The 22,787-nt window shown below is 43.5% G+C and overlaps 1 protein-coding gene across 5 annotated transcripts in view; it reads left to right on the top strand.

Moving 5' to 3' along the window:
* NFATC1 (nuclear factor of activated T cells 1) overlaps positions 1 to 22,787 on the top strand; it is a 271,495-nt gene that overhangs the window by 222,387 nt on the left and 26,321 nt on the right. The window contains exon 10 of one of the 5 annotated variants that reach the window (XR_005749481.1): positions 14,534 to 14,612. The exons of 3 other annotated variants lie outside the window; for them this stretch is intronic. Coding sequence is in view for 1 of the 2 variants with exons in the window: in XM_040353851.1 (XP_040209785.1) it covers positions 14,534 to 14,541 (8 nt within the window). In the remaining variant the exon portion in view is untranslated. Of the gene's footprint in view, positions 1 to 14,533; positions 14,613 to 22,787 lie in introns of those variants that run through there. One more of the 5 variants, XM_040353851.1, reaches the window with a different exon arrangement.

Raw genomic sequence — 22,787 nt, 5'->3', positions numbered from 1 at the left:
TCCTGCAGGCTCCTCCCAGTCGCCAGGTACCGCAACGTGGCAATAAGCCTCTGCTCGGCCGTGATGGCTTGGCGCATCACAGTGTCCTGCCTCGTGATATAGGGGGACAGAAGATCCAGCAGACTGTTGAATACGGGGTCCGTCATGCGGAGAAAATTCCTATAGTCATTAGGATTATTCTCCTGGATTTCCCTAAGCAGAGGCATATGTGAGAACTGGTCACGCTGGCGCAACCAATTCTTGGTCCAGAAACGCCTCCGCCCCCTGTTTCTGGCCAAAGTACTGGAATAATGAACATATCCAGCAGCCATCCCATAAACAGCACCAACTCGCGAAAATTGACGCTGCTGCTCCATCATGGCTTCAAACCGGCCGGCTGGTCAGTCAAGAACACACTCCAACAGAAAGCACAATCAAATCCAGTGGTACCTGCAAAGAACGCACGACACACAGATACGAACGCACAGTACGAATCTGCTAAGCAGAACGAACTGCACGCCTGTACCCGAATGCCAACTACGTACCCACAAGCACACGCACTGAACGAGAAAATACTACCTGCTAAAGCCTGGAGACCGAGAAGCGCGAATCAGCTCTAACCAAACCTTCACTAACACGAGCAAAGCCGTAACTAGCAAAAGCGGAACAGAGGGCGTCGCCATTGACTTTGGCCTTTCCCTTTATAGTGACGTCAAACGTGGATTACGTGCACGCGTTCAGGTCCGCAGGGAAATATCGTCCGCTGGTGTGTACAAGCCAGCGGGCCAAATGAAAAAACAGCCTTGTACGCCGGAAACAGCCCGTCGGACATTTCGAACGGACATGTTTGCTCGTGAGTACTCGGCCTAAAGGAGAAGTATAGCCAAAACTCTTTTGGCCATACTTCTCCTGTGTGTTACTGTAGTTCTGCACCCCTGTTACACAGATTCGGCCGAGAGTGAGCTAAAGTCCACTGTCAGCTGTTGTGAGCCGGTCCAGGCTGTGCAGGGATCCTGACAATCACATCAGGATTCACCCAGAAGCCTGACTTTCAGCTGGCTCAGCGCACTGCTAAGAGCCTGAGCCAGCCACTCTTGCCCCATTTACAACCCGGCAGACCAGTGAGCATTGGAGGTACAGAGCACAGAGCGGTGACTGACACTTTGCAGACCAGTGAACTGAGCAATCAATGGTCTTAAATTGCTCAGTGCAGAGCTGGCGGGGAGCAGCTGCAGTTCAGATTGATGCTGCAGCTATCTAGGTGAGTATGTAGCTTTATTTCTTTTTTAGGATCCTGCACTTCTCTTTTAATTTGAAAAGTCAAAGCATGGTGCCTGGGTCACTGAAAAAGGTATCTGTGTTGGCTGACAGCTGAAGGCACTGCCAGATCCCAGTGTAGAGCTCTATATGTAAACCATTGAGTGCACATAGAAAAATATTGTTTACATACATACATTGTGTATAGCAAGGGTGCCCAACCAGTGGCCCGCGGAGCCCTCTGATGTGGCCCGCGACCTCCTGCTCTGGGATGGAATAGAATATAATACTGTTATTAAAGGTCAGTTTTATTACTAAAATCACAGTGTATATATGGGCATATCTATTCTGCAGTGGTTACTGGGCTGCTTTCGAACTGATCCACAGATGCAGAGCAGTGAACCTGCAGGTTGCCTGCACTGAGCCATAAACTTCTTTTATTACCTGTGAGTTTGGCGAGGGTAAACTGCAGTGCATCTGTGTGAAAGCAGCCTTGGGCCCCTTTCACGCGGTCAGTCAGACCCTAGTGGTAGATGTAAACCGACTTGTGTCTGTGTCCACTCTGCATATACAGAGCAGACACGGACCTGCCATCTGCCTGCTCCGCTCATTATGGCCCACAACCAAGTCGCTTAAGTGGGCCTCTCTTTTCAAAAGGTTGGGCACCCCTTGGTGTTTAGCATTTATTGGTGGGGAAAATTCAGGGAGGAGTTAGGGAAAGGCATAGCCATGATATCTATTAGGGTTGTCCCGATACCGATACTAGTATCGGGACCGATACAGAGCATTTGCGCGAGTACTCGTACTCGCGCAAATGCTCCCGATGCTTCCCCGATACTTTTTTTTTTATGTAGAGTGGCTGGAGAGGAGTCAGTGTCTGGGGAAGGCAGGAGAGGGCGGGGGGAGTGCAGGCGGAGTTTTGCTGTAGAGGGGGCGGGCAGCACACGCTGGGGGGGGTGTCGGGCCGGTGCGACTGAAGAGGACAGCGTGGAGACAGCGGGCGGCATGGCGGTGACACGGAGGCAGTGACACACAGGCTGAAGCCTGGCTTTCCGGAGGGGGGGGGGGGTCCGTCGTCACAGCCGCGCTGGACTGACGGGGGGTCCGTTGTCACACCCGGGACCCAGCCGCTGCTCTGACAAATCTCGGCTGTGACAGTCTCACAGCCGAGCATACCGCTGCTGCCTTCCCCTCCTCTGTGTATACTACAAGTGCTGTGCACGGCGCACAGCACTTGTAGTATACACAGATGAGGGGGAGGTGACTGTGAGACAGATTTGTCAGAGCAGCGGCTGGGTCCCGGGTGTGACGACGGACCCCCCGAGTCAGTCCAGCGCGGCTGTGATCTCCTACCCTAAAGAAGCTGTACCTCTCCCCTGTCATCTAATACGTTTAGGTTGTCCCTCTGGGATCTTCACTAGCTACCAAGGCAGCCGCAGTTGGTCGGAGGTGTGGCTGACTCCTCCCACAGACTCCTTTACTCAGGTTGATCTGGCAGCTGAAGAAGGGAAAAGGGGATGAGTGCACACAGCAGCCCAGAAGTCTTCATCACCATCCCTAGCTATATCACCCTAACCTTCCACTATACTGCTTTAACCAACCACTATATTGCCCCATTCTGCCACTATACTGCCACTATACTGCTTTAAACTGCCACTATATTTCCCCAGACTGCCACTATCCAAACCTGCCACTATATTGCCCCAGCCTGCCACTATACTGCCCTAACCTGCCACTATACTGCCCTAGCCTGCCACTATACTGCCCTAACCTGCCACTATACTGCCCTAGCCTGCCACTATACTGCCCTAACCTGCCACTATACTGCCCTAACCTGCCACTATACTGCCCTAGCCTGCCACTATACTGCCCTAGCCTGCCACTATACTGCCCTAGCCTGCCACTATACTGCCCTAACCTGCCACTATACTGCCCTAGCCTGCCACTATACTGCCCTAGCCTGCCACTATACTGCCCTAGCCTGCCACTATACTGCCCTAGCCTGCCACCATACTGCCCTAACCTGCCACTATACTGCCCTCACCTGCCACTATACTGCCTTAGCCAGCCACCAAACTGCTGTAGCCAACCACTATACTGCACTAGCCTGCCAATATGTGACTGTCACAAAGCCGAGCAGACCGCAGCTGCCTCCCCCTCCTCTGTGTATACTACAAGTGCTGTGCACGGCGAACAGCACTTGTAGTTTACACAGAGGAGGGGGAGGCGGCTGCAGTCTGCTCGGCTGTGTGACTGTGAGACAGTCACAGCCGAGATTTGTCAGAGCCACGGCTGGGTCCCAGGTGTGACGCCCCCCCCCCCCCCGCAAAGCCAGGCTTCAGCCTGTGTGTCACTGCTTCCCTGTCACCGCCATGCCACCTGCTGGTCATCTGAGCAGCCGAGGTGCACAACATTATGGGTCTGAAGTGGGGGGGGGATCTGTATTGTAGGAGGGGGGGTGTCTTTATTGTAGGGGTGGTGTCTATTGTAGGGGGGGGTCTGTATTGTAAGGGAGGGTCTATATTGTAAGGAGGAGGTCTGTTTTGTAGGGGGAGGGGGGGGTCTGCACTGTAGGGGGAGGGGTCTGTGTAACATGTCAACAGCTGAACGTCCCTACACTCATGTTGGTACACCCTGCACTCCGCTGCAGTAAGCAGCAGCAGACATCTTGTCTATATAGGCTGGGTGTAACAAGATGTATGCTGCTGCTTGCTGCAGCGGAGTGCAGGATGTACCAAGATAGGCGTTGCAGCATTTTTTTTTTTTTTTTATAAATTCAGTGTAATTTTTCGCAGTATTTCAGTGCCAGCTACCTGTCAGTGCAATCAGTGCCCACAAGTGCCACCTATCAGTGCAATTAGTGCCATCTCTCAGTGCCCACAAGTGCCACCTATCAGTGCCAGCCACCTATTAGTGCCTATCAGTGCCAGCCACCTGTCAGTGCCACGTATCAGTCCCCATCTGTCAAACTGCCACATGACATTGAAAAAAAAAGTATCGGTATTCGGTATCGGCGAGTACTTGGAAAAAAGTATCGGTACTTGTACTCGGTCTTAAAAAAGTGGTATCGGGACAACCCTAATATCTATGAATTCTTTTTATATATATATATATATTTTTTTTTTATTTACATTTTATGTTGTAGATCATAAGCCAGATAAAATATTTGCAGAGAGATATAGAAAATAACTTCACACTAAACAATATCTTAATGTCTAACATTTGCTAGCTTCTGGGGAAAAAAAACAGTGTGTCATAATTCCTAATTTACAATCGTATCAATTGTGTCCCTGTATTCAGTGTATTTGTAACAGCTTTAATAGGATGGCAGATGTTACTAAGGCGACCTTGAGACTCTATTCCTGCTGTCACCATGGCTGATTACATAAGTGAATCATGAACGTAATCATGTGTGTAACCATTTGGACCTAGGAAATTGAATCTTTAAATGTTGTCATTGTATAATAATGCCATGTTCTAGCAGCAATAAAGCTGAACTCCAGGTAAAGAGATAGATTAGCGTTAGTGGAATCTCTTTTCCTTCCAAATGATTTTTTTTATTCTGCTCAGCCGGTTTTGATATTTAAACACCATTTCCAGACGGTACAGACACAACAGGGTAATAAAGTCAAGAACAGTTCTACCGTTTTTTGACTGGACAATAAAGGAGCACTAGTAAGTCTTCAGTCTGCTCACTCTGCTGTCTTCTACTGTCAGCATATTCACAAATGAGCACATATGCACAGTAGCAGAGCCTGATTGGATTCTATTGCTCCTCCTTTCCTTGGTGTTCTGTACGGAGGATTACAAGAGGCTGATACAAGGCTAATTCAAGTCGGTGCACATGTTGCAATTAAAATACAGTAGTATTAATAAATATATAGGGGCAGATTCACATACAATTGCATGGGCGCAGCGTATGTGAGATACGCTACGCCGCTGTAACTTACTTTTGCAAGCTTTGAATCCAGAAAGAATTCACGTAGTGGCGTAGTGTATCTCTCGCGGCGTAACGGTGCGTAATTCAAATCGGCGAGTAGGGGCGTGTTTCATTTAAATGAAGCGCGTCCCCGTGCCGAACGAACTGCGCATGCGCTGTCCCTAAATTTCCCGCAAGGACGTCATTGTTTTGATGTGGACGGAAATTACGTCCAGCCCCATTCACGGACGATTTACGCAAACAAAAAAAAATATTTTCAAATTCGACGCGGGAACGACAGCCATACTTAACATTGCGTACGCCACCAAATAGCAGCTTTAACTATACGCCGAAAAAAGCCGAACGGAAACGACGTAAAAGAATGCGACGGCCGCTCGTACGTTCGTGGATCGCCGGAAATAGCTAATTTGCATACTCGACGCGGAATACGACGGGAACGCCACCCAGCGGACGCCAAAGAATTGCATCTAAGATCCGAAGACGTACGCCTGTCGGATCTAACCCAGATGCTGTCGTATCTTGTTTTGAGGATTCAAAACAAAGATACGACGTGGGAAATTTGAAAGTATGCCGGCGTATCAGTAGATATGCCGGCGTACTCGCTTTGTGGATCTGCCCCATAATTCATAAATAGCTGCTTTTGTTAGCATTTTTAATAACCAGATGTCAATTTTAAAATGTTTTCAGTTAAATGTGCTGCTTACACTGCAAGCAACATTTTTCATCAGTTCATAGTTATACTAGTTTTGGATTTCCTGGACAGTAAGGCCATTGAGTCAGTAATTTGAGATTGGTTTATCTTGCAAATTTTTTTTCCATGGATGTGTTCATAGGTAAGACAGAGTCATTCCTACTGACAAGCTTGTGTCCATAAATCAGCTTTCCTTCATTCCTTGCATGCTTTAGTGTTGATTTGGGTGTGCTTCTATAGGCTGGGACAGTTTCCTCCTGAGGGCTCATTCACACCAGATGCAATTCCATACAGTATGCTGTGTTTTGTAATGCAGGTCAACCGCATAGTATATGTCAGTGGGCCTAATTCTAAGTAGAATGATGTAACTTTAAGTCAACCAAATGCAATGCTTGTGTCAAATGACATTGCACGCTGCATGAGTTTTTTATTTGCATCTGCTAACAAATGATGCTGCACTTTTAAGGGTTCCTTCACACCAAAGGGTTTAAAACATAATGTATGTAAATGTGTGTTCTAGTAAATTGTACCCCAATGCACATCTACAGTGCACTGCAATGTACCTGTGTTAAAGCGGAGCTCCACCAAGAATTATTATTTTTTAAATGCTGCTGCTGCTGCAAAAAAAACATACCTGAAGTGCCTGTTGCTAGGCAGATCGTCCTAATCTGCCACTTCATGATCCGCGGTCCGTCTTCTTTCTTCTGTTCCTCGGCTGCCTCCTGTGGAATGGTGGAGCGGTGTCTTCTGGGACCTTGCCGTCATGTCGCGGGGGTCGCGCATGCGCAGTAGGAAATCGGGCGGTGAAGCCGCAAGGCTTCACTTCCTGATTCCCTCGCCGAGGATGGCGGCGGGGCAGCCGAGACCCGAGTGATTGCTCGGCTTCGGCTGCGGTCATCGAGGGAACCCTGGATAGGTAAGTCTCCTTATTAAAAGTCAGCAGCTACAGTGTTAGTAGCTGCTGACTTTTACTTTTTTTTTTTCTAACTGGACCTCGGCTTTAATGTGCAAAAGCACAGGTACATATGTCCACAAAAATGCATGTGAATTATGGTTTAAATGGGCTTCTGTTGGGATGGTGCTTCTTGGCTATACTTAGACATGGCTTCATATATATATATATATATATACACCATATATTAAATGGGTCCTGGAAAGCATGTATATATGCCTGTTATTTTAGTTGTTTTCCCTTTAAGTGGGATAAAAAGAGATGGTTTTGAGTAGGGGTTCTCACCTATGCAGGATGCGGGGTTCCTATGTAGTCCAGTTGGAGAGGAGAGGACTGCTTTGCAGTTCTCTCAGGATTGGTTCTCATTTGGGACCAAGTATTTAGAGGCTTGATGAGACTTTTAGTTGTACTTAGGCCATGAATAAGCACTAACTAAGTGTGAAACGCGTCGGCTGTTTTTGATTTCTGCTGTGTATTTGCGGTGTTTGCTTATGTTCCTTCAATAAAGACAACTCAAGAGTTCTTTGGTGTGCGGCCGTCCATCCGTCCTTTGCTACTTTCCATTGATGAGACTTTGGGTGGGAAACAACCTCCAACCCCGATTACAAGAACTTTGGTCCCGAAATGGTTGCCTATAAAGTGGAGTAGAGTACTTCACAGCTGTGAGAAAGTGTGAAACGTCTGGCGACTGAGACAGTTTGTTGAACTCCTGTGAACTGTGGGGTACTCCCAAAGCAGATGGGAACCCTAAACCCAAGCGTAGAACTGGTATAATGGCGGTGAGCCTTTATGTTGTCTTAAAGTGCTTCTAATGTCACATTTTTTTTCTTAATCACTTACAGACCACCCGCCGTCATTATATGGTGGCACTTTGAAGAAAGATGTCGTTGTTATGGCAGCAGTTAGCTGCCATAACCTCAGTATCCACTTCTTCAGCGGGAGGTCTGTTTTCATATAAAAGTCGTCTCAGAGGCAGATTCAGCGCAAGATCACTTTTATCAGTGGCGGGAGAGGGGCCCCTCCTCCCAGCCGCGCTCCAGTGCCCTCCAACGTTTACCAGAGCTGCCGGCAGCGGCGGAGGTGATTGGGTCCTTTCCCCTCTGTGGTATGGACCTGAGTGAGGGGAAGATGGGCCCCCACCCGGCTCCATACCATTGCAGGGTGGAAGTGATGTCAAAATGTCACTTTCGCCCATAGCTCTTAAAGGGATATTTTTTTTTTTTTGCAAACGACATTTTCCTTTTTTTATTGCATTTTAGTGTAAATATGAGATCTGGGGTCTTTTTGACCCCAGATCTCATATTTAAGAGGTCCTGTCATGCTTTTTTTCTATTACAAGGGATGTTTACATTCTTTGTAATAAGAATAAAAGTGTCAATTTTTTTTTAAAAGAACAGTGTTAAAATAAATACATTTGAAAAACAAAAATGAATTTTAACGTGCCCTGTCCCGCCGAGCTTGTGTGTAGAAGTAAACACATACGCGGGTAGCGCCTGCATATGAAAACAGTGTTCAAACCACACATGTGAGGTATCGCCGCTATTGTTAGAGTGACATTTTATTCTCTACGGTGTTAGAAAAATAAATATAATGTTTGGGGGTTCTAAGTAATTTTCTAACAAAAAAAATAATTTTAACTTGTAAACAACAAGTTTGAAAAATAGGCCTGGTCTTAAAGTGGTCAAAATAAAAATAATGTTATACTTACCATTGCACAAAGTGGTCCCTTACCTCCTGTTCTGGAGTCCCCTAGCGGTGCTCTCTGCTCCTTCTTACAAGTCTCACGCGGGTGCACTCCTGAGCCTGGCAGTGTGTGTCCATAGACAAATGCAGGATGGCTCGACCATGCCTCTTACTCCCTCCAAATAGGATTGGACTGACAGCAGCAGGAGCTTATGACTCCCTCTGGTGCCTGTGTCATCTGTGAGAGGAGGAAGAGAGGCAAGTGGGGCTGAAGATGGGCACAGTGCTGGATCGAGAGTGGTAAGTGTTTGGGGGGGTTGGTGGTATAGGAATATTTTACCTTAATGCATTAAGGGCTATTCACACTATGTGTGGTGATACACATTTTACTGCATTGTAAAATGTCTGTCACTGCAAGGACACAAGGGAACAATTGTTTCCTATGTGTCCCATTCACGCTGCAATGCAGCATTGGACATCCTGTATTTTATCGCATAGCACCAAGCCATGGCACTGTATTCCTTTCCAATAAACTGTATATCAGGCACCGCGTCATGCTGCTGTACATTGCCACAAATAAAGTGTACGTTTTGTACACTTCCTATAAAGTTTGTACACAAAAAAAATCGAGCAACACACTGCACCCACCACAGTTGGCAACGAACAGCTTCCGGAGCTTTAATGTGCTCACGCACCTCTCTTTTGCTGTGTGAAAATATTTTGACTTTAGGACCACATGAAATATACCAGGATTATGGACTGTTTGCCTTTACTTGATATACATTGGAATTAAAATTAGTTATTAAAAAAGGTACTATATGGCATGGCTTAAAGACCATCTAAATTTAACAAGTTAGGAGGTCATTAAGTTCATCTGTCCATGGTACAACTATAACCAGGGCACTCCACAGAGTAAATCAGTTATTAAAAATGCCATTTTAATTCCAGGTTGGAACATGACACAATGAAACATCTGAGAGAGTATATTTTTAGCCACAGTAGGACACCAGGGGACATATGAAATATTTGAAACCTGGTCAATTAACTTTTTGTCCAGTTTTATCTGTGGAATTAATTGTATATCATTTTAATTTAAAATGTTGTTCTTTTATTTTCAAATCACAAGCATCTAATTATAACTATTGTCTAATGTCTTTAGGGATTTATGAGAAGTTTTACTACCAAGCATGTTCTACCTGACAGTAGTCTAGCAGCTAAGGACATGCCAGGAGATCTTGATTATTTCCGACATCAGTTTAACAATCTTGTAAACTACCAGTAGGATCATAAATAAGTTTTGTAGCTGCTAACTAATACTCTTGACTTTTATTTTAAAGATCATCCCCAGACAAATATTACAATTTTTGTAAATGAAGCAAATTTCTTGCCTTTCTAGATGATATTTTCTTCTGTGTGCACCTATACCAGTGGTCTCCAAACTGCGGCCTGAGGGACAGATGCGATCCTTTGCTTGCTTTTTTCTGGCCCTTGGGGTGCTTTTTCACCCACTGAAACAACAGGGACGCTATGCCCCCCCTCACTGAACCCAATAAAGAGGCACAATCCCACCCAATGACACCAATGATGGGCCACAATTCCTCTCAATGACACCAACAATTGTGCCCAATGACACCACTGCCCCATCATCAATTCCTCCCAATGATGCCAAAGATAGGGCATTATTTTTTCCACTGACGTTGGGACCTTTTTCTAGTCCCAATGCCAACAGTTTGACCCCGTTAAATTCTGAAGAACAGTAAACTGGTCCCTTATTTAGAAAGTTTGGAGACACCTGACCTATATATAATAATATCCTTGTTGAAAAGTTGCCCAGTGCCCTGGTGCCTGTATTTCCTGTTGAGGTGACCCCTCATGCCAGCCTGGTTTCTGTGCACTGGGTGACTTAGCCTTCACAGCCTCCCTGAAATTCTACATTGGTATATGTTCAGATTTAGTGACATCAAAGGGGCAGAGCTGTGTTCAAGGTGGGAGAGCCATCAACCGCGCAGCACTACTCAACTGAACCATGTGACAGAGAAATGCATCTATTATGACATAATACTGGATTCCTTGTGTATTTTTTTATTATGCAGGAATCTTTTTGTAGCACAACAATGTTCGTTGGTCAGTTTTTCTCCACTCCTCCTATGCTCCTCCCTCTCATTCTTATGGTGCATTTATTCATAATAGGGTGCTGTAGGGTGCTGTACTGCCTATGTCCCTACCTCTGCAAACACTGCGCCGCCCCTCCATATCCTCTCCTCTGCTTAGCATACCTAAGCTTATAGCTTCAAAAGAAACTGACAATGCTATTAGCAGAGCAAGGGGCAGAGTTGTGTTTGTAGATCAATTGACAGTGCAGCACTGCTCACAGAAACCATGTAAGAGGAGGATTAATAGCCTATAGGATAGCTCTGTCATTTGGACATAATGCAGGCTTCCTATTTAGCTAAGTGGTCCTGCCAGCCACTACATCAATGATAGGGGAGCTTCCCTGTTGTTTGGCCAACACTAACAAGTGCCCACCTACACATGGTATACATACTGTAGGCATCCTGCAGGTCCCTCTCTCCATCAGCCCAAAATAGCAGTGCTTTTGAACATCATGACATCACTGGGGACAAAATTATGTTTTTTTTTTCAGCTCAGAAGCAAAATATAGTAGAGTCTCTGAGCAATAGCTGGTCTAGAGAGGGATAGGGAGGTTTTGGGGAAATCAAATGTGAAGACTGAAGATCAGTTTTAAGGCAGCAGTCACAGAGTGTTTGGAAAACCCCTTTCCTCACATTTGCAGCATTTCCCCTTACTCTTCAATCAAGGAAGTTGTTGAAGCTTTTTCGTAGTACAGGAAGATAAATCACCAGTGAATAACACTACATATGTTTCACGTGTGTGCACACGAGACATATGGATAGTTTAGTTCCTGTTATTATTGCTAACAGAATGTACTAAAATGGTAAGTAGCGTCTGGAATGAATGAGAAGTAGACTGACTGTTCGGAAGGATTACGTTTTCATTTTTCCCATTTTTTCCCCCCAAGACATATAGATAAAACACTTGCAGAAGATGCAGTGTTCTTATGAGGTGGTGCATATGTTATACATACTAGCCAGCAAGGAATATTTTGTCATAGTCGATAAAGTCCTCAGAGGTGGTCAGAAAAGTCATGGAAGTAATGAATCAGGAGTAGAGGCTGCCTCATGGACAGGCTTTTTGCTCCCTAGCTATATTGTATGCATGCCCCCACTGGGTTTTTGATCAATTGCTTCCATATCAAATAAATGAAATGGAAGTGCCTTGCACACTCATGCTGCAAATTTATTAGGGCAATGTAATGCAACACAGAAGATGCTACTAATAATACTACATTATGAATAGATGCTGAAATGTAGGAATTTACACACATACCCTTCATGAATAATGTCAATATAGTTCTTTCATATACCATGAAAAGACATATGCTAAACGTTATAATATGGCTCTTCACAGGCAGGAGTCTGTGGTGTGTATGGGCTTTTGCCTAGGTTGCTTTATGGATGATCCAGCTCTGCCTCAAAGGCCTCGTGCACACAACCGAGTTTCTGGGCAAAAACCAGCAAGAAACTTGCTGGGAGATATTTTTTTGCCGAGGAAACCGGTCTGGTGTACATTTTCGTTGAGGAAACTGTCGAGAAACTCGATGAGCCAAAAAGAGAGCAAGTTCTCTATTTCCTCGACGGGAATGGAGAAACTTGCCTTGTCGAGTTCCTCGACAGCCTAACAAGGAACTCCACGAGGAAAACTATGTGTTTCGCCCGTCGAGTTCCTCGGTTGTGTGTACGAGGCTAAAGGCTCTATGAAACTTCACTGGTGTCACTAACTTGGTTACAGACAACATCATTAATATGCATGGATATTGATCTGTTTAGAGCAGCGTTTCTCAACTTTTTTTTACCATGAGGGGACCATTGACATTACTTTTCAGGCTCAGGGAACCTCTGTTAATTATTACTTTATTTACAACTCACAGTACATTGATGTGATGGTCACTGGGAATAATTGCTTATACTGGTGTTCTGAGGGAAGAATTACATTTGTGGTCATTGGGAAGAATTCCTATCTTACAGATAGCTGAACAGATCATTGCTGTCAATGGTTAATTATCTGATAGGCAGAAGGTGCTGATTGCTCAAGGAACCCCTGGGCAGCCTCTGGAGGAACCCTAGTTTTGTTTAGAGAATGATAGCTTCATGCTCGTGTAAGCTTTAAGCCCACATTTTCCATGAAAAAAAAATAATGAATTGAGTAATGGATAGAAAATAATTAGTTTTTTTTGTGTTCCCAGACTTGCAATAAAACTATGGCCAGGCTACAGACACATATTTACATATTCGATGCAAGCAGTAAAATTGCGAATTCCTTGGTGTATATAGCTGCAGGAACCATGGATTAAATCATTTAACGTTCTGAAATAATACTTTATTTTTCTCTAAGTAGATAGTTTTGTCAACAGACATCTGCCAGCCTTCTAATCTTTAATTTAAACACAAAGCAGGTACACAGGGAGTGGGCAGACAGGAAAGTATTGAGTTCATAATTGAACAACTTCAGTGCATTTATTGTGAACTTTGAGGATGAGTTGCTCCACAGTGTTTGCAGCTGCAAAATGTAATGATTGCTTGTTTAACAGATTATTTACTACTTGATAAGAAAACATGTTAGGATTAGCTATTTAAATATTTTTTAAATATGCCATGGACAGTCACACCAGCAAACATATCAATAGATAGACTTTGCAGCTGCCTCAGACACACCCTGTCTGACTTTTCTTGGATGAAGAGTGATTGGCTGGGTTGAATTTTTTTCTGTTAAAAAAAAATGTATTCAGATGTTATAAGTTTGATGGCATATGCAGGAAGCAAAGTGTCCCTTCCCAAGTGGTAAAAGAAAAAACAAGAGGAAAAGACAGAGAAATAAGTGGGTGGGTAAGGAGAAAGAGAGAAAGGGTTGTTTAGGTTCCTGGGGGGCTGTATCATGATAGGGGTATGTATGCCTTTATGCAAGGTGAAATCAAAATCAGCAGGAAGACTTTTATCTATCCATGGAGATTTTAGTATATTTGAGGACATGACCATATAGGGTGGCATCTATTTTGCCAAAAATAATGACATGTGTAACTTTAAGTAGACTCAGGCCCCGTACACACGGCCGAGGAACTCGACGTGCCAAACACATCGAGTTCCTCGGCCAGTTCAGCCCTGAAGCCGCCGAGGAGCTCGGCGGGCCGAGAGCTCCCATAGAACAACGAGGAAATAGAGAACATGTTCTCTATTTCCTCGTCGAGCTCCTCGTCGGCTTCCTCGGCGAAATTGTACACACGGCCGGGTTTATCGGCAGAATTCAGCCAGAAACTCGGTCGGAAGCTGAATTCTGCCGAGGAAACTGGTCGTGTGTACGGGGCCTAAGAGTGTTTTAGGCAGCAGCTACTGTTTGTTTGTTTAGCAGCTGTTATAATTTGTAAAAAAAGCGTGGGGGGTGGCAGAGTTAGAAATGGCTACTGTATATTGGGGTCTGGAGCAATTGATTTGTTCAGCACTGTGGAGAGAAGTTTTAAATCCTCAATCCATAACCTATGAACAATAGTGCATGTCCATCAGATATGAAGGTACATCCACAGATCCTTGCAGCCCCAAAACCACTGGGTTACATTTTTATAGTACATTGTTATTCTTTACAACTGAGAAAGGCACTGCTGGGAAAACCCTTCTACCAACTGCCCCCTATACATAGACTAGAGATGCTTAAAATAGGTCCTTGTTCAAATCCATGGGCCCTTACTGTGCAAGTGCGTCCAGCCTGTAGAAGATTTCAGCCCAGAGGAGGTAGACACTCAATGAGCTGCGATCATGACACTCAGGTAAGTATTAAGCTGGGTGAGGTGTTTTAGGTTAGTTTAGGTTATAGGATTAGCGAAAGTAGACTACTGTAGTTTTTACTAAAAGTAAACTTGTCCTTTAAGGATCCTTAACTGGGGGTTGATTCCTTTACACAGGGGCCTAGATGATCGGCAGGTGAAAAGGAAAGGTTCATTTTTATCCTGACCAATTGGTGCCATATCCAGGTTCACTCTGGTGAGTTCTGTTTTATTTTGTAGGCCCATTGCAACAGAAAATGTTGCACATGTACAGGTTTCATGATTGATTTATTGCAAAAGTTTGCTCTGACAGTATCTAGTTACCCTAATGCCTTGTACACACGATCGGAATTTCCATCCGATATTCCGATCGTGTGTAGCCCCATCAGAGTTTTTTCATCTGAAATTCCGATGAGTTTAGATATAGAACATGTTCTATTTTTCTCCGATGGAATTCCGCCGGAACTCCGATGTGATTTGGCTGGGCAAAAGCCAGATCGTGTGTATGCGGCATAAGACCCATAAGGTTCTTCCTGAGATTGCTAGGGCTTCCTTGAACAGCGGATTGATTTTTCACCTATACTGACCAGTAATGCAAGGAGGCAATTTTCCACTAACGACCGATGTAACAGTTTAATTATAGTAGAAAACACTTGTAATTACCTGAGGTGGTGAGCAGTCAGTGCACTGGCTTGTAGTGTCCTCATAGCACCTAACATATACTGTAGGTAAAAGAAAGCCGCAGCTTGATCTTCCGCAATGAGTGTAGTGCAAATTAATACAGGGCTTACGCGCTTCGGCGTGTCGCCTTAATCGTAACCATTGTAACAGTTACTTATCCACTGACCACTAATGTTAGAGGACACCACAGTCTTTACTGTATTTTTTTGGCCTGCGTATTTTCTTTATTTCAAGAAAATTTCTGAAAATAATCTTGTAAGGGTTTGTAAACAAACTTTTCTGCCCTGGGTCTCAAATACACTAAGTACATTACTTCTTCATTTGGTTGAAACTTTCTTTAACTTATTGATCACGCTCATTTACCCCAAGCTGTAACTAAAATCAATTTTAGCAGGGGTGCCCCCTCGAGAACCGGAAAATTATTTCAACAGTTCCCCAGGGGGTAAAATGGTTGAGAGAGGCTGTGTTAGATACTTCATTAAAGGGATGTGCTTACAATCCTGGGCCTAATGCTTAAAACAGCATTAGTTCATATGATTCTATAGTTGTTTAGTAAAATGTATGAATTTATAATAGTACAGCAATATTAATGGTAACTGCTATAATGTGCTGGGATAGTTGTTTAGAGATATGATTGTTATGACATTGTAGCATGAATTGCTAGGAATTTGTCACCTTCTCTGCAGAGCATGCCAGCAGGGTTACTCTGAGAAAAGACAGTGCACTGTGTTCATTAACAGAGGTTCTCATGCTTGTGCTACAGATGTCTCCCAGCTGCTGCCTGAGCGAAATCTGCCCCACTACTGTAAGTTTAGCTGCTGACCTTTCATAGTTTGTTACTGTGAGGAAGGGAGGATGGAATGTTGGGCACGGCTATCTATACACTGCTTTATCACAATGGAAATCTGTTGACGCCGAGCCTTCTATTTCAATCATAAGAAAATGAATTGGGAATTGAAAACTGATATTAGAGTGATGAAAGCACAGCAGCAATGGGTATTTTGCAATGACTATACTGATGATATATTATGACAATTGTTTACTTGAGCTGTTTGGGACATGGGTGGCTAATAGATCGATGTGCCTACGGTACATACAGACAGTTTCCCTTTACTGTTAGGAGTAGAACGGAGTGTAAGATAATATCAGATCATAATCAGCATGTTCTCTTCACCAGTTACTCAGATTACAACAGAACGCCCCCTCATTTCTTGTACGACACATGTTTATAAGCATTAACTGCTAACATTCAGCTTCAATCTATGAACACGTTACAAGGATAAGCATATCTGGAGGCAAAGTTATTAAAAGTTTAGGTAGAAATTTACTAAAGAAGTAATTTTATGTGAAGTCTCTGAACATCTGTTGAATACAGACATCTTCATTGAGTTGATTGAGTTACTGACACTGACAGCAGATTCTAAAATGTTTTACTTAAGGTGGACCTTTACACAATAAAGAACTGTGTACCAGTGCAACCCTCCCGCCTCCACAAACATTATCATTTCACAATGCCTCCCAGTGCCACTTTAAGTGGGCCTTAAAACTGGGAAGCAGGATGGACTTCCTGACCATGTGATCACTGTGATTGGCTGTCACAGTGGTCATATGATTGGGAGCAATTCTGCCAGCTTCCAATTATAAACAGGCGACTGTCTGTGACAGCTTGGTCATTGTGCTGGGACTGGCACTTTCAGCCCAGAAACCTCACACCTCATGGACACATATATGTTTGGCATGTAGGTGTTAACGCCCACCCACCTTGCTTCCACATATGCATTACCGTATGTTTTCTGCAAGAGGTTAAAAACTATTTTTGTTTTCATTTATTTACCTTTTTTATATTTCTTTACACTCCACCCTACCCTCTGGCTCCATTCTCACCTAGACAAGATTGACATGTACCCTGTAGCCTCCTGGGGTATCCATGCAACATGGACCTGGACCATGGAAGGACCTTTCTCTGGATCCTTAGGGGGCCAGCTGCAAAAACCCAAAAGAGACAGTCGGCTTCCAACAAAATAGGGAGTATGTTATTTGAGGGTAACCTAGCATAAAAGGTAAGAGAGAGGTAGAAATATATATAAACTATTTTTTTTAACTTTTGGATAGATTTTTTTTAGTAGAGTAGGGAAAGTTAGAACCCTTGTCAGATTTTGATTTATGTCTTGTCTTCCTGTTGCAAATTTACCTTTACTTCCCTCTCTGGTGAAATAGTTAGTCAGCAGGCAAGGAAGTACAGATACATCTCTATAATGGAGTCATGGATAGCAGAAAAACCTGATAGGAATTGTAATTCCCCACACTATAAAAAAAAAAAAATTGGGGGCATCATGCTGTTTTGGGCATTTATGCTGCCTTTGATGGCAGCTACTCATTTTGGTGAGTTTGCAATTGACTTCATGGTGGTGGGAGATCAAGCACTCCTAAGAAGAATTGCTTTATCAGCACTGGTGCAATTGTTTGGCATTTGTCACATCATTGGACATTTCATTGGGCTTTATATTTTGGACCTTTATTTTTATTTATCACGTTTTTTCCTTTAAATGCTGTATATAAAATTTTTGAGGCGCTACACTTGTATTTAGTATTTCAGTGGTGCTACTTTGTTGTTATCTCTGATGAAGGATAGAAATAGCCATGCTGACACACATTCATGCCTGGTCCATCATTGTCACTGTCAGGAAACTGGTCCAGAGCAATTATGTGAAGTCAATGCTGGATGTAGACAAAAAATAAGCCCCAAATACAGAGCATATAAAAGCACCCAGGCACATGTGAATCATGCCACCCTGAAACCCACTGACCTGAGTATAAGGGATGACTACACAACTTTGGCCCCCTTATGTGGTCAATGAGAGCGTTCTGTTTTACCCAATATCCTTCATTTATATTAATTCAACATACTAGAATATTTCAAAAACTGTGATACTATCTGGAGAGCATTACTTTATGACTTATATCTGCTGATAAATAGAGCTGGTGCTGTATTTAAGGAAAGAACATTTGTGGCATCTCACACTGAAAGCTATGTTAGTAGCAGAACAAAGATGTTGCACACCAGCTAATGCGTTTGGCAATGCATTGCACTGGGTCAAAACAACACAACCGTTGTGCTGTGTTTTATAAGCCTTGGATTGTCAGCTGCTTCCTGTTCCATGTGTCCACATTTAATGGAAATCATATGGTGCTGACAGACTAGATCAGTGCTATAAAATCTCTGATCAGTTTTATGAAGTTTGAAGCAAGCATACATAACTTTATATATAAACCGCATGTGTGTATGTGTGTGCTCATATACAGTACACATATGCTGCATTACACATTGTACTATAGTCGTCGTATATTTTATCTTTGCATTTACCAATTTATGTATCTAATTTGTCTAGTAGCTGGCTAAGCCTGTAGTGGCCCCCACTGTGACATATATCACTGTCTACCACCTGCAATGCTGTTTAAAACCTCCATTAACACTTGAGATTCTTCCCTTAACGCTCTTCTATATTCTGCCTGCATTGCTGTAATATGTATAACCAGCCTATTACCACTGTATGACATCTAACATTCTGTTACTGCTGCTTACCTTCTCTAAATTGTATGTGTGCAGACCGTTGCTATTTGTTACTGATACTAAAGGATACAAACGAGCCGTTGTTTCGGTGCGCATGTGCCAATGATGTTGGCACATGCTGATACAGGGGATATCTCCTAAACCGTGCAGGTTTAGGAGATATCCAGTATAGCTACAGGTTACCTGTAGTAAAAAGTGGATTGTAAGGGTTTACAATCACTTTAAGAGAGCAGGAAGAGAAGGAGCAGTGCTGCAGCTGGGACAACGCTGGATCGGTGTGAGGAAGTGTTAATGGGCTGAGGGGGTCTAGGACAGGTACTGGAGAGTTTTTAACCTTAATGCAAAGTATGCATTAAAGGATAAGTTCATCTTTACAAAACAATATAGAATGCACATTTTTTTCCATGTAAAAAAAATATACATTTATTATGTTTTTGTAATGGACCTGTAAAGAATTGCATCCATGATCAGCAGATTGTGGGTGTAATGGCATGGCCCTGCAGACTGCCTGTTTATCTGTCTGCCCGTACCTCCAATACGGCCAGGCAGTTACACTGTGACAGGAAGACTTATGCCGAGTACACACGATCAGGCTTTTGCCCGTCCAAATCACATCGGAATTCCATCGAAAAAAAAAATAGAACATATTCTATATCTAAATTCCAATGTTTCTGATGAAAAAACTCAGATGGGGCTACACACGATCGGAAAATCCGATGGTAAAAGTCCATCTGACTTTTTCCATTGGAAATTCCGATCGTGTGTACGGGGCATTAGACCCCTTTCACACGAGGCAGTTTTCAGATGTTTTAGCGATAGAAATAGTGCCTATAAAGCACCTGAAAATTGCCTCCCGTTCTTTGTAATTGGTTCTTTCACACTGGGGCGGTGCGCTTGCAAGACGTTAGGAAAAGTCCTGTAAGCAGCATCCTTGGGGCAGTTTGAGAGCACTCCCAAAACACCCCTGCCCATTGAAATAAATGGGCAGCACTTCCAAAGTGCTTTGAAAGCACCGCAAAACAGGTCTTTTTTCTATTTTCTTTTTAAGGTCCCAATATCACGAGACCTAAAAACCCAGCCTGCTAGCACCTGAAAAGCACAGCAAAAGTGCCGCTAAAACACAGCTAAAGCATCGCAAAAATGGTGGGGGATGCTTTGACTGGGGGAAGAGAGAGATATGTGTTCCTGCTTAGCAGAAACACAAGATCTCCATCTTCTCCCCTGTCAGAAAGGTGATCTGCCTTGTTTACATAAGCAGACCGCCGCACTGCCTTTCTCAGGAGAGATCGCCAGGTGGATCTCGCTGTGTCCAATCACAGCGGGAGCAGGTCATTGAAAGGCGCACATGCTTGCCCCAGACCCGAAAAAAGCCACACCGTACAGGTAAGTTGTTTCACGCAGCAGGGCCGCAGTAAATGTGCGGTGGGTGGTCCGATAGCGATTAAGGTAAAAATCTTGACTTTAAAACCACTTTAACTGCATAGTAAAGTGATTATTAGGATGAGTTTTACTGTGTCGAGTAATACAAGCAATAGAGAGAAGAGGTTTGTGATGAGAACCTGCTTGGTTCCCTGGCCAAAATGCAAGTGTCTTGTTTGCACCTACTTAAATCTGAACTTTAGGGAAAAAAACATGTTTGGGCCATTTGCTGTATAGACAATAATTCCCTCTATTGGTGCCTGTCTCATGCTTTACTGCTGCTCAGTTAGGTAAAACCATTACTGTAATTTAGCCCCCCATAGTACTGTAAATGTCAAATGTCCAGTGCAGAGAATTCCATATTAGTAGTACACTAATCATAGCAGGTTGTTTATTGATACATGACAAAGGATCCCCAGAGCACTATATGTTTTATAAAGCAAGGACATAGCACAAGTTTTCTCCTTTTAGACACAATGGGGGTTATTTACGAAAGGCAAATCCACTTTGCACTACAGGTGCAAACTACCAGTGCAAAGTCCTCTGTCTGCCAGCAATGTTTTTTAAACAGGGGTTTAGTTCAATCTTAACTACTCTCCGACCAGCCACTGTCATTATACTGCGGCAGGTCAGCTCTTTCCCGCGAATCGCCGTAGCTGTATGTCAGGTCATTTATGTGCCATAGCAGGCACGCCTGCTGCATGGCGGGGTACCCGATGCGCATGACCAGTGGCTGCCATGTCCGCTGGCCACCCGCCGTTTGCAGGAAAGTGAGCCAGAACGGGGATCTGTCGATGCAAACAGACAGCTACCCGTTCTGACGAGAGGAGAGAGAGATCTGATGTTCCTAGTGATTAGGAACAGCGATCTCCCTCCTCCTCCAGTCAGTCCCATTCCCCCTCAGTTAGAAACACCTCCCAGGGAACACATTTAACCCCTTGATTGGCCCCCAGTGTTATTCCCTTCCTTGCCAGTGACATTTACACAGTAATCAGTGCATTTTTATAGCACTGATCGCTGTATAAATGTCAATGGTCCCAAAAAAGTGTCAAAAGTGTCTGTCCGCCGCAATGTTGCCGTCCCACTAAAAATTGCAGATCGCCGCTATTACTAGTAAAAAATAATAATAAAAATGCCATAAATCTATTCCCTATTTTGCAGACGCTATAACTTTTGCGCAAACCTATCAATATAGGCTTCTTGCAATTTTTTACCAAAAATATGTAGAAGGATATGCATTGGCATAAATCAGTCGTCTCCTAACTGCGGCCTGCTTGCCTTTATCTGGCCCTTGGGGCACTATTCCACCAGCTGACTCCAATGATAGAGCACTATTACCTCTACTGACACCAAAAATAGAGGCACTATTCTTATTAATATCAACAATGGGGCACTCTTTTCCCCCCTCCCATTAAAACCAACGAAGGGGCACTGATGCCAGGGCATTTTCTACTCAAACTGGCCACAGTCCGGCCCCCCTAAAGCCTGAAGGAAAGCAAACCGGCCCTTTGCCTAAACTGATGAATAAATTATTATTATTTTTTTACTTTTTTGGGGATATTTATAATTGCAAAAAGTTAAAAATATATATTTTTTCCAAAATTGTTGCTCTTTTTTATTTTTTGTGCAAAAAAATAAAAATTGCAGAGGTTATCAGATACCACTAAAAGAAAGCTCTATTTGTGGGGAACAAAATACGTAAATTTTGTTTGTTTACAGCGTCGCACGACAATCGTCGTACAGCGCAATTGTCAGTTAAAGCATCCAAAAATTCATGCAACACTGCAATCAATGGTAGAAAGTGGACATAGGGGACAAAAAAGCTAACATGTTTCACATCATGGATAGATGCTTAGAGCAACGCAGTGTCGTATCACAAAAAATTACCTGGTCACTAAAGGGGAAAGTCTTCCGGTCTGTAAGGGGTTAAAGAGCAGCATACAAACACCTTTTAAGGTAGTTATCATACTAGTTATTTCAGCACCTATATAGGTTGAAATTTAACTTCCAACCTTTAAAAACTGATAACTGTTGAGCATGTAGGCAGTCATTACAAACCCTTACAAAAACCTGTAGTTCATTAGTAGACATTTAAATATTTTACTTTCTAAAAATACACGCAACTATACTTCAAGGTTTTGTACAGAATGAAAGTCATGTGCTGCCTCTGTACTGTAACATCTGAGAATTCACATGCGAATGGCTGGAACCCGTCAGGAGGGTATAGCATTAGCGTAAAAACAAACAACCAGTGTATTAATAGAAATGGAATATCTTGCCTGCTAGTCTTCTTTTGAATGGTGAATGTATAACATAAACAAGCCAGGCATGTGTCAGGAAGCTACAGGGCCCAGAGTAATTTGTTTGGCAGGGTTGTCCCAGTTATGTTACCGTCTCCCCGATTTCCATGCCATCATCAGATTTCAGGGAGCTCCTCGGCACTGCTATGTGTGCAGTACCCAGAATCCTCCATCATAATGTTCATCTTTTGTGTCAAGCCTGGGTGCAGAAAAAAGGAAAATGTTTCAGCCTAATTGTTTGACAGTCACGTTTGACAATGCTACTCGTAGCTGCCAAAACCACATGCTTATGGGAGGCTCACGTTTTATTACAACTTGCTACTTGTTGTCAGTTAACAACTCCTCTATCCAGTCCACCATTCCAAAAACAGCATGGCCTCGGGCAGTAGATTATTATGATTAGACAGATACAAATACTTTA

The sequence above is a fragment of the Rana temporaria genome, chromosome 5 (assembly GCF_905171775.1).
Source record: "Rana temporaria chromosome 5, aRanTem1.1, whole genome shotgun sequence".
NCBI classification, from domain to species: Eukaryota; Metazoa; Chordata; class Amphibia; order Anura; family Ranidae; genus Rana; species Rana temporaria.
The sequence above is the reverse complement of the archived record's forward strand: the minus strand, read 5'-3'. Positions and strand labels throughout refer to the sequence as shown.